At 37.0% G+C, this 16,419-nt stretch overlaps 1 protein-coding gene across 1 annotated transcript in view; it reads left to right on the top strand.

Moving 5' to 3' along the window:
* The window catches only part of SENP6 (SUMO1/sentrin specific peptidase 6), a gene marked incomplete at its 3' end in the record, with an annotated part of 38,795 nt that extends 22,814 nt beyond the window's left edge, over positions 1-15,981 (top strand). Inside the window, exons 12-21 of the mRNA XM_009878054.1 lie at positions 52-278; positions 908-1,014; positions 1,100-1,216; positions 2,023-2,145; positions 2,385-2,477; positions 7,798-8,228; positions 10,880-10,983; positions 13,113-13,201; positions 15,653-15,721; positions 15,831-15,981. Of these exons, the coding sequence (XP_009876356.1) occupies positions 52-278; positions 908-1,014; positions 1,100-1,216; positions 2,023-2,145; positions 2,385-2,477; positions 7,798-8,228; positions 10,880-10,983; positions 13,113-13,201; positions 15,653-15,721; positions 15,831-15,981 (1,511 nt within the window). The remainder of the gene's footprint in view (positions 1-51; positions 279-907; positions 1,015-1,099; positions 1,217-2,022; positions 2,146-2,384; positions 2,478-7,797; positions 8,229-10,879; positions 10,984-13,112; positions 13,202-15,652; positions 15,722-15,830) is intronic.
* Positions 15,982-16,419: the final 438 nt, after the last annotated feature.

A 16,419-nucleotide genomic window follows, 5' to 3' on the forward strand; every position in this document is an offset into this window, starting at 1 on the left:
AACATTTTATTTTGTACCTAAATGAATAATTTTCTCTCTACTTCTTTGTAGGTCAAGAAGAACAGTACATAATTTTAATTTTTGAAACTGGGCTTGATCCTCACGCAAACTCAATATTTGAAAAAATAATTACTGAAATTGGTATTAGAAATAATATTTCTGACTTCTTTGTGAAAATTTCTTTTGAAGAAGCCAATGGCAGGCTTGTTGCCTTTACTAAGTGCTTGGAAGACAACTCCAAAGGAAGTCCATCACACAGAGAAAACAAAATAAAAAACGTAATTATGTTTTCAGTTTAGTATAAAGTCCTTAAATTATCTATGTTACAAACACACTGGAGATAGTGTGCTAGTCACTAGACCAAAAAAAATAAAAATCCCAACAACTTCTACTGGCTTTTCTCTAAGAATTCCCAGACTTGTCCATGGCAAGTTAGGAGAATACGGGAACTAGTCTGTGCATTCACAGCACTCCCTAGGGTGTTTAGTTTGATTGTAAAGTTGTGCAGTGGTCCACAAGTAATGCTGTAATTTCAACATGATTAAGGGACAATAAATCTGTATTATAATTAGACAACATCTGAATTGATCTACTGGTAAAATTAATATTTTTCAAGCCAGAAATTAAGTTGTAGTGTTTTAGTTAAATTTAATTAATGCTTTCTTTGAACAAAACTACCTCGTAAAGAACTGAAAGTTTTGTGGCTCTGCAAGAAATGAGTACAGATGGAAGTGTAATAGGAACTAGGAAGTGTAAAAGTGAACTAGGAAAGGCAGAAAAAAACCCCTGAAATCCTTCTTAAAAGCAGTGGATATTACATTGCTGCACTTCACAAAGCTTTACTACGGGTTTTTTTTGGCCAGTTTGAGTGCAGAATCTGAATTAATACTGACTTTATTCTTCTAAGGTTACTTCTGAGTCCAAAATGCAGCAGCGACCTAAACAGTTACCATATTTTGAGGATGATGAAGAAATAGGAGAACCACATACAGTATTTATTGGTCCTATAGAAAAGTAAGATATTTCTCTTTGCCTTGTAACAATTTTCTGAGTTTTTTTGACATTTCATATTTATTGTTGAATGTATTTTTCTTTTCAGGTTGATAGTTTATCCACCTCCTCCAGCTAAAGGTGGTATTTCTGTAACCAACGAAGACCTCCATTGTCTAAATGAAGGAGAATTTTTAAATGATGTTATTATTGATTTTTATTTAAAGTAAGTTTCATTTCACATCAGTTTATAGTAATCTTTTACTCTGAAACTTGAAAAGTTCTAACATTAAAAATTCATAGGTCAGTTGCTAACGCTTGGTCTCCAACAATACGTAGCTTTAACTTTAAAAGTTGTTTTGTATTTTTGCAAGAAATTGTAGTTCCTCTCCTATCCTGCTTGACAATGACATTGTTCTCACTTGGAAAGAAAAGGTTTTTCAAAATTTCTTAGCGTCTAAAGAGGAATTGTAACTACAAGGGAAAAAATAAAAATACTTTTTTGCGTTTGTTTTTTTCCAGGTTTTGTGTTCCCTGAAATTGAATTTTTCATTAATGTAATACATAAATTAATTTTTTGTAAAACTGATGCTACAGGTTAAGTTGTTACCTGTTGCTTAGTGTATGCTGCATGTAAGATGCACGTGTATAATTTTCAGTCTATTAGTATTTTAGAGATGAAGAGGAAATTAGTGCATCACTCTGGGATTGTTTGGAGATGTAGCAGCTCAGTTATAAAATACGGGTCGTTCCTGGGCGGGTTGTGTGTTTGTTTTTCTCCTGTGGTATAAAAATAAATACAGTAGCAACAGAACAAGTCGTTCATTGAGCAGAGTATGTAATACCTTGAAATATTGACACAGGTATTGCCTGAATGAGTCGCTGTGGTTAGTTAGCTCTGATATTCTTGCAGCTATTTTGTGAGAGCCTGCAACGATTTGATGGGGAGGTAGCACTGTCAGCACTCCTTTTTACTCTGGTGATAAGTTAACACTTTCATGAATTTTTCATGGTTTTTTTTTAACTAATTAGGTATTTGGTCCTTGAAAAACTGAAAAAAGAAGATGCTGATAGAATACATGTGTTCAGTTCGTTCTTCTATAAACGCCTTAATCAAAGAGAAAGAAGAAGTATTCATGAAACTTCAAACCTTTCGTAAGTCTGCTGATAAGTCAGTTTTACTAAGAGCTAAGTGCACTGAAGACGGCAAGCATCGATACTTTACAGGGATCAAGTCTTTGCAGACAGTATTATGATACCACAGACCTCTAGGAAGCATCCAGACTTTTAACAAACATAGAATACACCTTGAAAAATCTTGAGACACTGTTAAGGTGAAAGTACTTGGAAAAGTAGTCTTTCAATTAAAGTCACATGTTGGTTTCTCCTTGCAGAATACAACAAAGACGACACGGGCGAGTGAAAACATGGACGCGACATGTTGACATTTTCGAGAAAGATTTCATTTTTGTTCCCCTTAATGAAGCGTAAGTGAATGCACCTTTTTATTACATTTGCATGGTAAAGGCTTAGGCTTCATAATTCTAAAATTGAAAGTTATATTGATGTTTAAAATTAAGAGAATAAACATCTTTTTCCAAGTGATAAAACCAAAAGAGCCATGTAAGATCTTTAAGTGCACTGTTGTAGTGTAACAAATGTTGGACAATATAAAAACTGGGCAAAAATGAACTTTTATGACTATTTTTCTAAGTTTTACCTAGTTCTCTGCAGTTCTTTCAGCTCTTGTCAATGACTTTTGAATTTACTTTTTTTTACTCTTTGCTTTTTCTTCTAATGAGATCATCCTTTAGTTACAATAAACCGGTATCAGAAGCAAATACGGTTGAAAATCTCTCCTACGCTGTATTGGGAACTTTGTTCTTTTTCTTTATATCCTTTAGTCCTGGCATTTTTTTTGGGTCAGGAAGCAGACTGTTCCCATTCTAATGGTTATCAAGGACTCTTAATGATGTTTGCTTTCTTTAAGATCAGAGCAAATTGTCAGAAACACATTTCTACATTTCACAAAAAGAATCTAAGCACTCCTTAAGCAAAAGTATTTGGGAAAATTAAACTGCATTTTAAAAATCTATAAAAGAAGCATAAATAAAGACAGAGACGAGAGAATTGCAACTGACTGATTAAGGCATACCTAACTGATTTTTAAAAAATTCAAAGAACAGTTTATTTGGTTAAAAGCTCTTCAAAGAAGTTAATCTAGATACCGTGTCATTCTGCAGTGGGAGGTGAATTTGTGAATCTTCTCTTTTCCCACTTCCTCTCCAGCTGAGTTCTAAGGCTAGCTGTAGAGAAACAGTTAAGAGGTAACTGAACATAGATCTGTCCTTGTTACAAAGTCATAAGTAAGTCCCTGAGAAAGCTATTCACAAGCAGTTACTTTAGAATTTGAGACCTTACCACTCTGTACGGCTGTGGAAAAAGAAACAGCACGTAGGTGTTCAAAATGACACATGTAAGGTATTCCTTCTGTCCCCTGGAGACTTCATGCTTGGCATCCCTCTCCTCCGAAACTTCAAGTACTAGAATTTTGAAGCGTATATCACTTACGTTTTAGTTGCCTCGGAGTTCATTGTATACTTCCCACCATCTTCTCTTGTGTCAGTCACACGTCAGCGTTGTTTATGCGTAGGAGAAATGAGACTGGTACACTGTCTGGTATTGCAGCATGGACTTAGAAGTCACCTGAAAATGAAAATAAATAGTTCTGTGGCTCTGTGACAATTGTATTGCTAGTAACTTAGCACATACTGGTTTTCACTGTCTTGTTCAGTTATGTCGAAGCAACTAAAGCAATTTCTACCTTAGCAAGTAAGTGCAGCGTAGTAAGAGGAAATGTGCAGAACAAAAGTCAGGATGTTCACAGCATGTATGGGGATTTTGCTCTGAACTAATTTTGTGACATGGACTTATCCGGTAGTGATCAGAGCATGAAAAGTTTACTCTTGATTTGCCTCTTTCATCTGAAAACTATTCTGTTTACGCTTTATGGAACTGTTCTTCACTGTGGACTCAAACATGGTAAGTGGTGATTGTAGGCCATCCTGATATGTACACTAAGAACGTTACAGAGAAGAAAAAATGTTCAGGGAGATGAGAAAGTGGTGTTTTGGTGGAGAAGGTGAGTTTGGTTTCTAATTGTTGGTTTTGACCTGCTTTCTGGCAAAGAAGGCGTGAATTAAATATTCCATATTTCTTTTTTTTAAAAAAAAAATACTTACTAGATGCTATTATTTTTCTAGGATGCACATGGCTGTTCTGTCTCCCCTCAAACATATATCACTTCCCCCATTCCTCAAAACCCAGCTTTCAGTTTTGAGCAACAAAAAGCTGACCGTTTGTGGGAGATGCTAGCATATTTAGGAAAGAATGAGGGCTAGGCCAGCCGCTGAACCCCCTCTCCCTTTCCAAAACAGGAAGGGAAACAGAATAATGCAGAGGGATTTACGGATTGGAAAAGAAAACTGAGAGCTTTAGTAAAACAATAATATTACTAATAAGGAAACCATTGAAAAAATGAACTATATGCAGATAGATACAAATCCGATATTGAACCTGACTCCCCCTGACAGCACTCCTCACTGATGCTGCAGAGCAGGCAGCACCTGGGCAAGCCTGGGCTCAGCGGCAGTGGGGAAGCAAACACCGGAGCTGGATTTGGGAATACAGCATCGGGATCAAAGGCAGAGAGAGTCCTCCTCGGCTGCCGACCATTGAAGAAGAGAGCTTAACCCCCTTGATCCCTCAGTTCTATGCAAAATATGACATATATGTAGCAGAACACTCTTGTTGGTCACCTGTCCTGTCTGTTATTCACCAGAGGTGCGACCTTTTAATTCCACGAGACCCTTTTTGCTTCGTGGCACCCCCTGTGTGGCACACAAGATCTGCAGTGACCTTGGTCACTATAGGAAACAAGCATAGGCTGTAGCTGTAAACATCATGCATTATCACTTCTAGTAGTGGACACTGTCTGCAAAAATATGCTGCTAACTTCAGAAAGTGCAGCCTCTTAGAAGAGACTGATCTGAAAAGTAAAAATAACTGAACAAAATTGGTTCTCGCTCAAACCAGGGCACAGGAAGAACACCAAAACTGGCAAGTATGAATGCTTGTAGGCCTCCATCCTGGTGGCAGAGCTGTCGCTTGCCAAGTGTCTTTTCCTTCCTTATATTGCCGTGACACAGAACAGCAGGTTTTACCAGGTTACTATATATGTTTGATTGCTCTTTTCCATACATTTTTGTGTTTCAAAATGGGTCAAGAGCAGAGAGCTGGAGTCAACTTTTTTGAGTCAAAAAATGTTTTGAGGTTTTGCTGGTTAGTATGTTTCAAGTATCTTTATGTTGAATTCACATGTAAATCCTGTTTTATTTTCATTAACTTGACTACAGTACCACTTCAAGCACTTTTTAGCTTCTCTGATACAGAATCAAAAAGTTTTATTTATAGAACTAAACATACCACAGACGAAAGAGGCAATAAGTATCAGTGCTAAGTTTTGGTTTTTAATGGAAAAATACTAACCTGAAGGATTTCTGATCTGGTTAACAAATACAGTATAGATCCTATTTGTTTAAGTTATAGCCTCAGTTAGCAGTAGCTGTGTGTATAATGTATTGTGAAATATATAGTCCCTGGAGTTTGTTAACAGCACTGTGAAACAGTGCTTTTATGCCAAATACATCAGTATTTTACATTTGTGGTCTTGATTTGTATCAGATGACCTCTTAATCTGCAGTGAGTCTTTTGGATATGCAAGTCTTACAGTGAAAGGCTGGGACCTAACATGTGTACTAAGTTGCAGCTTTTTCAGAAACTTGCTTGTGTGATGACTTTTGTGTTACGTAATTTCCCAAAGTTTCCCCCATGCTCCTGTTCCTTGCTTGCAAAGTGAGGACTGTCACGCTTTGTGTTGACAAGAATGGAGTTGTTTAGATGCTGTGTGCTCACTGCTACTTTATGGGTAACTACTTTATGGTAATTACTTTATGGCTAGCTGTCTAGAGTTGTGGGGTTTTTTCCAAGAGATTAGTGAAAACGCTAGGGGCACAGAGAGTCAGTGGTGAAGAGGGAAAGCCAGTTGGTGCCTGAATGTTCCATTCTGCGTGGGTTTTGGGGAACGTGGTTTTCAGAATTTTTTTCAACATGCCTTTGCCTGGACTCTGTATGTGCAACTCAATATAATGTGGTAAGGCTTTTGTCACCCATTTCTGTCAGTTTATTCCTTGTCTTCATAGAGTATGATCATAGAACTTACGCACAGCCTCGAGTTGTCTAGACTCTCCCAGTGTTTGCAACTTGATGCATTGCAGTGCCGCAGGTACTTTTCAGGGTTTTGCCACCTGGTTTGATGCTGGTTACTCGTCCTTGTAAAGAGATCTGTATTCATTACTACTTATAAAAGGTCTCAAACCTTAATCTGTGGCAAAGTTAGACTGATTGAGAACCAATGTCAGAGTTTTTTGCTACTTTGTGTCCTGAATTAAGTAGTGTGTGAAGCAAGTTATTCTAGGATTTGAGAACACTTGAGAGCTTGTCTTGCATTATAGGAATGCTGCTAATGGTTGCTCCTGATACCGCTTCTCCTGTGCTGCCTGGAATTATGTACTTTTCTTCTTCTAGGGCACAGCTAGCTATGCTGGCATCTGGTTTAAGAGTACAGTCTAGAAATTAATGCTTTGGAGTTGCTGGACTTCAGTGTCTACTTCCAGAAAGCATTTCCAGACTCTCCCATAACCACTAGTTCAGGGCATGTGGGCTCATTGTGTAGCAAGTTATCAAACTGCAGTAACTGGCGGTTGACAAGGGGGGAGGATAAACTTCAGAATGCTATGGCTGACTTAAGCAGGACTGTGTCAGTATCCTTTGGCAGTACAGTCTTTTTTGTTCAAGTCTCCAGTGGAAATAGATTGTTCTTTTAAGAGTTACAAGCTATTTTCTCTTTAGATCCAGGTTAATTTGCTATTTACATAATTGCTACATAAAGCCTATGTTAACAGAGTGCACACGAATTCAGGGGATTGACAATACTTAATGTGTTCATTTACTAGGTGTGGTGAATCATTCAAGACAAAATGCCTCCATAATTCACGTGCTGCTTTCAGACGCCACTTACTGTAACTGCCATTGAGTTTTGATGGAATTAGGCTTCATAATCATCTAATTGGTTTATTAATATGTCAGTTAGACATGCTTTTTTCTTTTTTCTAAAAGACAGTGAAATGTGGCTTCACTTGCATAATACATAGCTAGATTCTGGTTTGTTGTTTCCTGCAGAAAATTTCTGAATCGAGTCAGTTGATACTTACTTGCGATGCCTCGATCCCTGAATTTGCTGCTGCTCTATTTCTGATTGAATGACAAGTCAGTGAAGTCCAAAGAGGAAAGGAGATAAGGAGGAAACTGGAACAAAACTTGCCTCCTGTTTTATTTTATGTTGAGGGACATAACTATTTTTGATCCTGAAAGGGTTAGAATGTCAGCTCTGTGAAGGGTGAGGAAGACAGCAGTGTTGTGATGATGGCATTACAAGCACTCTTGTCTCTCCTTTTCTCCAAAAGTTTTAAGTGTCACATACAGTTGGAAGAACTCATAGGCGGAAGAATACAGGCAATTCACCTATACCATTAGATCTCGCTGCTTGTGTGCCCAGTGCTGAATGACTAGAAAAGTTTATTACAGCCATAAAACGTGAACTTTATGATCTCCAATTCATGCAAAGATAATGTTAAAAAAGCATTAATGTAGTTGTTGGGTTTTAATGTATTTTTTTTGCCTTTGCAGTGCCCACTGGTTTTTGGCTGTCATCTGTTTTCCTGGTTTAGAAAAACCCAAATATGAACCAAATCCCCACTATCATGAAAATGCTGCAGTACAGATAAAATCTTCCTCTTCAGATGGAGAGAGCAACACACCATCTCCTTTGCCAAATGAGTTAGATGCACAAAACTCGCCTTCCAAATCCACAGCAAAGAAGACATTGACCAAAAAGTATAATACAGCTTTAATTGACCCAAATACTGAAACAGAGGACAGTGAGCCTTCATGTAGAAGAAGCCCTTCTAGGGGAAAAAGTACTTTCAAAAAACTAAATCAAATAGACAGTGATGTGGAAGAACCTAACACTGTGGAATCGGCATGCCATAAACTAGACCATAGGACTCTCGACGAAAATGGTATACAGGGTGAATTCACAACTGCTAGCCAATCTATGGGTATGTAATTGTAAAAATGTGCACATATAACTGAAAAAAATTATACGTATAATATAGGTATAAAATATATGCATATAATTTCGCATCTATTGCTACTTTTGCAATTGTTTAAGCTTCGTACTTTGAAAGTTGATTATGTGGCTGAAGTTGGAGTGCTTGCAATCTGAGTAATTTATAGCTGTATACGGATATAAAATATTTCTGTGGCTGTTGATGTAATTCATGGAAAAGGACTGGAGATACAGCACTGGCTTCCTTAATCAGATTAATTTTTCAGTTATGTGACATTTTTCACGCAAGATAATTGTAGATATTGCTTTGAGTCACTTAAGACTGTAATTGTTAAGGAAAGAATAATAGTTTGTCTTGGAACCTCACAATGTATGTGTATGGGGGAACTGAATTAAGATTATGTGAGCAACCTTAACTAGCAGTTGAGGTTTTGCTTCAAGACTGTTCTTTAATGTCCTAATAGAAGGTATGTAAAAAGAGTAAGAAGAAAATAATTTTAAAAAAAAATTCTCCCATATGAGCTCTGTGTTATATTTAGAGAGGTTTTCTCCATGCATTACTGCTGTGGAGGCTGATTTCAGTGATCTGGAACAGTGTTTGTACCAAAGTGAACAAAGTTGCTGACATACTTTTATAGGCAGATGAAGGAGTTAGGAGAAAGTTTTCTCTGCTCAGTGCAAGATTTGGAACCCTTCAAGGTATAGGGTACAAAACCTATGGTTACGCAAATCTTTTACTTCAGTCACCAAAACCATTGCTACTGATTTAATTTACACAGTAAATAATTGCATTGTAGTAATTGCTTATAGTACAAGTTCTGAAAAGATTATCAGTCATGTGCTCTAATCTGTATACTGCAGACTATTGCAGCTTTAATATCTTTGTGGCTATAAACACTCATCTACTTTCTAATCTAAATTTATTAATTTGTGGTAGCATTGTCACGATTAGAAGGTCTTGGGGAGTTGAGGGTGTGTGGAGATCTGCTCATTTGAGCTGATTTTTTTGTTTTGTGTGTGATTGTTACTGGTTATGATTACCTCTATGATAAGGTCTCGTGTCTTGGATGCTGCAGTTAGTTGGAAAGTACTTTATGACATATTTTTGCTAGGATTATGGCATTTTTGCTAGGATTACTTTTTTTTATGGCTGCATTGTACGAGTGGCTGATGATATTCTGTTGCTGACTAAAACACTCAGACTCTCTTGCTCAGCTATTGCAGGTGATGCACCCTTTCATTAGGACTGACATCCTTAGAGGTCACAGCCCTGGTTTAAGGGTGAAATTCAAATTGGAATTGACACTAAGCATATGTTTAGACAGCTGTTGAGATGCATGGTGTATCTAAACTTCTGTTTCAGTCAGATGGAAGATGGGGATGTAGGCCTTGGGTTTTCTGCCTAGCTTTCAGCTATTGCTCCAGATGTGGGATTTCACTCTGGACACTTCAAAACCATACGTATGTCCTGGATTTCCTAGGATATCTCAAAGGGCAGTAGGTGCCTCTTTGATAGTGTAGTCGATGAAGTCAATGAAGCCTCTTCTCGTCCTAAAGTAACACAGAATAAATGTTCACTTGAGTAGCTCTGCTCTGATTATGGTCTCCACTTAACATCATGAGACCCTAGATGCCCACTATATGTGGAAACCTAAACTTAGATGTCTTGATCTCAAACTAAATTCTGGTGTTGGACTTGTAAATCGGGGGTAGGAGTTGGTACTTAGATAACTTTGAAGAAATAATCTAAAATATGTTTTTTATTTTTCAGGAATCTGTCAGCAATAAGTCACGTTAGTATATGTCCTAGTTCTTGTGTTAAGGTCTTTTCAAAGATACTGAGTAGGACTACTTCCCAAGTTGGTCCCTGTGGAACTCCACTAGTAACCTCTTTCCAAAGTGTTACTTCAACTGCTCTGTTGAAGTGCTCTCAAATGCAGGTCGTCTCTTTTTTTTTTTTTTTTTCCCATTAGCTAGTTCATCGCCCTATTTACTGTTCTTGTAGAAATCCCAGTTTTCTTTAGTAAGTAATACGTCCTCCAGTGACACCATAAACAACTGTTACATTTTTGTGTTTGTTTAGATGTATTGTAGAGCTGCCTCCTAGGAAAAGTTTGCTTATAAAGATTCCAGATTTTGCTGGCATCAGTTGATCATTTTTCACTTATTCCCACGTAGTTTATTATTTTTTCCCCTCAAGTTCTCAAGTCTTACACGTTGGTAAAGTAAGACTCATGAGCCTGTAGCCATCTGTATCTGCTTCTTTCATGAGTATAGCTATAACGTTCATGATTCTGTATTTCTTCTGATGCTGTTTCCCAAATGACTAAATATGCAGAAGAGGGTAGGAAGTGAATTTACAGATACTCTTTTTATATAGCAAACAGTGAAGCTTCATAAACATTTCCAAACTGCTGCTCTCAGGAGAGCTGATCCCGCATTCTACCCTCCCCAGCAGTGTGCTCCCAAGCTGCCTTTTCCGTTTTACCAACGCAGATCTTTATATAAACTGCACAGTGTCATGTGGCAGCTGTGTCAGTTATTCTAAGTAATCCTGAGCAAATCTGAGGTATTTAAAGTTAGTTTGATCTTCAAAAACTATTTTATGTTTAAATATACTACTATGTGTGATTGATACAGATGGATTGCACAAAATCAGGCTAAACTATAGCGAAGACTCAGCTGATGGCAGTAAACTAAATGAAGATGAGCTTATAGATTTTTCAGAAGACCAAGATAACCAGGTAAGGAATTTAGAAATTTAGAAATTTTATTTGGGGAAATAGGAACTAGTGTGTTGTATACCCATACAACACACTTAAAAGCTGTATACATGTTGTAAATGTACGTTGTCTAAAGCTGGTTATCTTCACAAGTGTCAAATCCAAAGCACTGGTCAACTACAAAAATTTGCAAATTAGCTGACGAGAGGATTGTACATTTGTTCATCAAACTGTTGTATGGGAAACTGCTGTAAATGATTCTGCCTTTAATCTTGTGAGTCTTTTGCATAGTGGCAATATTACACGATGGTTTTAGTGGAATCTGGAAGTCAACACATTTCTGTCTTTCATCTCCCTCCCCACCATGTTTATCTACCAGACTCAAGAACAAGTTACTCTTCTTCCAGCTGCATTTCCTGGACATAAACAAACACATTTATAAGTAGGTGCAACTCTGCCATTCTGTTTCATTGGTGCTTCCCCTAATCAAATTTAAACAACGTGGATTTATAATCGAGTATTTTTCTTGTTCAAATTGGAAGATGTTCAGATTTTAGAGCTGCGGAAAGACTAATCATTGAAATGTCCTTTATAGACTCATTAATGGGTACGAGGGCATTATTCCATAACCCTGTTGCTTCTACAGTGTAAGTTCAGTGTGAGCAGGCTACAAGTTACAAGTTTACTCTTCCTAATTGGCTTTCCTGTTCATGTTTCAGGTGTGTGACTTCAGTTTGTCCGAGATAAAGACTTGGAGACTATCAGATATACAGTCTAGGAATTACCTATTTTTCAGCTTTGAGTCCAGAACAAACAATTTTTTCCCAGAGTCTGCAGCTATTTGTAATGACTTCCAAATAGTATGTATATGTGTGCACACATGTAAGAGCTCCAGTTTGTGTTGGAACTTAGCTACACTTTTCATACAGACTGAACCCACCTCTCTAGTTATGCCACTTACCCAAGCATTCTGCGATTCTCACCTAATGGCGGTGCCTTTCTGTCTATTTTTATGCCGTTAGAGTTCCCTGAACATGGAGAATTAGTAGTAGAGCATTTTCGTGCTGAAGCCTGTGTCCAGCTGTGTTCCTTCAGAGGAGGAAAAGATGCCAAGTTCCATCGTTGCAGTGTAGCTTAGAATTTAACTCAGGCAGAAAGTGTCACTGATACATTCTAGAGCGTACAAAGCAATTATAGAAATGGTAGATCATGACAGGCTGAGTGCACCCTCACATCTGCCGAAAGTGGAGTTGAGGCTGCTGCATAAACCAGCGTGTTGGGAACTAGGCAGTAGTTTCTAATATGGTAACATCTTCATGGTGTAGCATGAAGATTTCAATTACAGGATCCTGCCTGTCAGTGACGTGTATATAAATCTCGCCAAAAATTTCTGAAATCATGCTGATAATGGGATTCCCATTTTTGGAAAGCCTCTCTGTCCCTGAAGCACAGTGGTCTGTGGTAGTAATAGTGAACTGAGTACAAGGATAAGAAACCATTGGGTTACTTTCAGATATAAGAACTTAGAGGTTTTATTATAAAACTTCCATATTCTTCATAGGAATCAATAGTGAAATCAGAAAGTCGAAGGACATTTCCAGGTTTGGGGCGTGACTGTTTTTGCAACCTGTGATAGATACTGTCGTGGTGGTTTAATTTCCTTTGCCTCAAGAACCAAGTTGATATGTTCTGGAGCAAAGATCAAATTTTACTTCTGAGGTCGTTACAGATTTTAGCTCGTTTCATGTAGATGAAAACATACTAGAAACTTACTTGGCAGGCTCATTTAAAAATTAGCAAGGAAAAATATTGATAATTTGAATTATAACCAGATAATGGAGATGCACCGCTTTTAAGCCAACAGTGCTTTGAAAAAGTCAGTAGCAGCTTTTTTCTGGTTTCAGCAGTTGTTAAATAAGTAGCACCATTTACTCCGTGTCATTCCAACATGGGTGTGAGAAACCATGTGACTAAAAGTTAGTAATGCAAACTCGTGAACAATGAATGGTTTCAGGTTAAAGTAACCATTTCTTTATTTAACTTATGTTAGTGGTCTTGAATAAAAGTGGTAAGTATAGCAGTAATTTTTTTGCAACCATTTGAAAAACATTGTTTGTTATTAAACGCCTCTAAACATGTTGCTTCTGTAGGAAGACAGTAGTGATGATGGTGGCCTTGTAGATGATAACTGTAATTCAGAAATGGGACAATGGTATCTGAAGCCTACTATCTGCAAACAGTAAGTATTAAAGCCGCTACAATGGAAATTTCATAAGAGTTTATGAAATTTAAAAGAAGGTAACTGTAGCAAGTGGTTGTACCTCAGTCTTCAAACACAGCATGTCGTTAGTGTTTGAGAGAGAATTTTATACTTTGTATTATCACCATCTTCAGTGAGCAGAAAATTTAATGAATGAAACTGTGAGGGAAATAAGGTTTTTATGTTTCTGTTGAGCCTGTGTGCTGCTTCAGGCAGTTGAAGATTGATTTTCCAAATAAGCCTCTTCTTTGATATCTTGTGCTTAGATTCCTACCAAAAAAAAAGGTGCAGAAGCATGTTTAACTGTATCCTTCTATATTAAAAGAAAAGTCTTTCAATGAAGATAATTAACGTAATACCAAAAAAGACAACTTTTGTCACCACTCAAATTAATACAGGAGAATGAAAATAATTTTAGCTGCCCACGTTTCTTATCTAAATGTGTTCTAGCTGTTTCTTTTACTGTCTCTTTCTGTTCTTGATATTATTCTTTTTTTCTCACTATTCTTAGCGTTATACTTTTTCTCTAACAAAAATGTTCCACAATACTAAATTGAGTTAGGGGATTTTTTTGTTTAATTTTTTTACCTGTTTTTAGTCTAAAATTCTTAAAATTTATTTTTTAATGTTTGAAACCCAGAAATGATTTCATAATAATTATTGACTTCAGTTGCTTGCATTTTGGTGTGACAGAAATGCATAATTCAAAACCTAAAAATATTGTTACTAGTGTTGCTGTAGTTTTGCTTGTATTTTTTCACAGTTTATTTATCCATTTTTGTATTTCCTTCTTTGTGAATATAAAGGTTGCTAGAAAGGAAAAGGCTTCTACAATACATTTTTATGATGCAGGATAAAATTATATATTTATACATGATATGGAATGTGTGTGAATTGTTCTTAATACATTTTCATGAAGGGGGAAAAGATTTGTGTTGTGAGTTTTAAGCATATTTATGAGCTTCTGATTATAGCTTGGCTACATTTGTCCCATCCTGATGATTTGTTTTCTGTACATAGTATTTTCCACTAGACACTGTTTTAATCCAAACATGAAATTTCATAAGAGCGTTGGCACTTCAGTATCAAAAGTCATTAAGGGCACTGCAATACTTTACTGTTAGTATATTTTTAAATTACTTTAGCATGAAAAAGAAAATTACCTTGAAAAGGCTTTTACTTCTTCCTTCTCCCCACCCCCCCCAAGTACTGGATTGTGCATTTTTAAAGAGCATTGCCTACACAAATAGTAACTTTCTTCTATCAGAAATTAAAACAAGTATAAGACATTACTGAAGTGATTAAAGGCTTATACGTAAAATATTACATACATGTAAAATAATTTATAAATGCAAACAAACCTATTCTTAAATGCATGGAGATACTTTGTCTAAATTTACTAATTGGCAGTGTCTGTAAGGGCACCTTGTCTGAATGCGTGTGTGTTATTGTTAGAAAAGAGCCTTTTCAAAAGCAATTTGCATTGTATTTGTTTTTTAAAATACATCTCGCTGAGATTCTGAACTCTGGTATGAGGTAGCTTTCTTATATAAATCCAGGTGGTGGATATATAAGGCAGCTGATATGATTGTTACGTTTATGGCTACTGCAAATGTAGTGTCCTCTAGATCAAGTGACAAGATATTAAGAAGAATTTCTTCACTGAAAGGGTTATCAGGCATTGGAACAGGTTGCCCGGGGCAGTGGTGGAGTCCTCATCCCTGGAGGTGTTTAAGAGTCGGGTAGACACAGGGCTTACGGATATGGTTTAGCTGAGAACTTGTCAGCGTTAGGTCAGTGATTGGACTCAGTGATGTTAAAGGCCTTTTCCAATCTGGGCAATTCTGTGATTCTATGATGGAGACATCTGTAGTGTGCAGGAGGGTGCTCAAGCAGAAAATGTTGGTTCGTGGATACATTTTTTTTAAATCTTATCCTATAGAGTACGTGTGTCTTTTGTAACTGTCAGGTAGGTTCATTGGCTGGGATCACTTCTTGAACGTGCATACCTCCTGTCTTCTTACGTGCTTAGGACTGTCCCTTCTGTTCTCCAGCTGCTACTCCAGAAGGATGTTTATGGCTTCTAGCCTCTTGCCAGTGTCCCAGAAACCTGTGCATCTAAAAGAGCACTAGACACCCGAAGGTGTTTTAGGCAACTAGATTTTGCCTGTGACAAATGCTTTCAGCCTGACAGAACTGTGTTTTCTAAGTTCATTTCAGTTCTCTGTACTCGGTGCATAGGTAAATCTAAAGATAACTTTGCATTTAGCTAAATCCCCCGGTTAGGGGATGACAGCAGCACTGGCAACACTTCATAGTATTCATCTAGCTTCGTTCAAGGTCACCCCACAAATTATTTCAGAGCTAACTAGCTGTGTTTTCCAAACTGCTGTAAAATATTGTGTACTTAAAAATTGTATTCTCTCTTAGGCCCTGCATTTTGCTTATGGACTCACTGAGAGGCCCTTCTCGGTCAAACGTTGTGAAGACACTAAGGGAGTAAGTTTTCTATCTGGGTTTTTTTGTTTGTTTGTTGTGTTTATTTTGCTTGGTTTTCAAAATTCTGCAAGCAAACAAAGGTTTGAATTTGCGTGGTCTTTTATCCTAGATATTTAGAAGTGGAATGGGAGGTCAGAAAAGGCAACAAAAGAAGCTTTTCTAAAGAAGTCATGAAAGGTTCCAACCCAAAAGTGCCGCAACAGAACAACTTCAGTGATTGTGGAGTGTACATACTGCAGTATGTGGAGAGCTTTTTTGAGGTATGTATACCTGTTCGTGTAGCTGTTGTATTGTCTCTCCTTTGGCAATCAAATATAAGATGTTAAAATTAACACAATAATAAAAGGCTCTCCAGTGTAGCTCTTAGAACTATTTATTAGATTATGCATTGTAAAGTAATTTATGCATTAATATGCACAATGCTTTTTGGAAAATAAACTAATGATCATTATTACTTGCACATATGTATCAAAAATTGGAAGCTGTGGAATTTACTGAGAGGATGTTAAGAAAATATACTTAAAGTCTTCCTTTGTGTCCATATAGTGTATCCCTTTAAAATTATACAGTAGGAAACAGTAAGCTTGTTCTTTTTTCCCATAAGACATGTGACTCTGAGTAAATTAATTAATGTGATACAGCTAGGTTGGTTTTTTTTAACTTGCATTCAAACATGTAACATTCTGTGATTCTATGTA

Source organism: Apaloderma vittatum, unplaced genomic scaffold, assembly GCF_000703405.1.
Source record: "Apaloderma vittatum isolate BGI_N311 unplaced genomic scaffold, ASM70340v1 scaffold11301, whole genome shotgun sequence".
NCBI classification, from domain to species: domain Eukaryota; kingdom Metazoa; phylum Chordata; class Aves; order Trogoniformes; family Trogonidae; genus Apaloderma; species Apaloderma vittatum.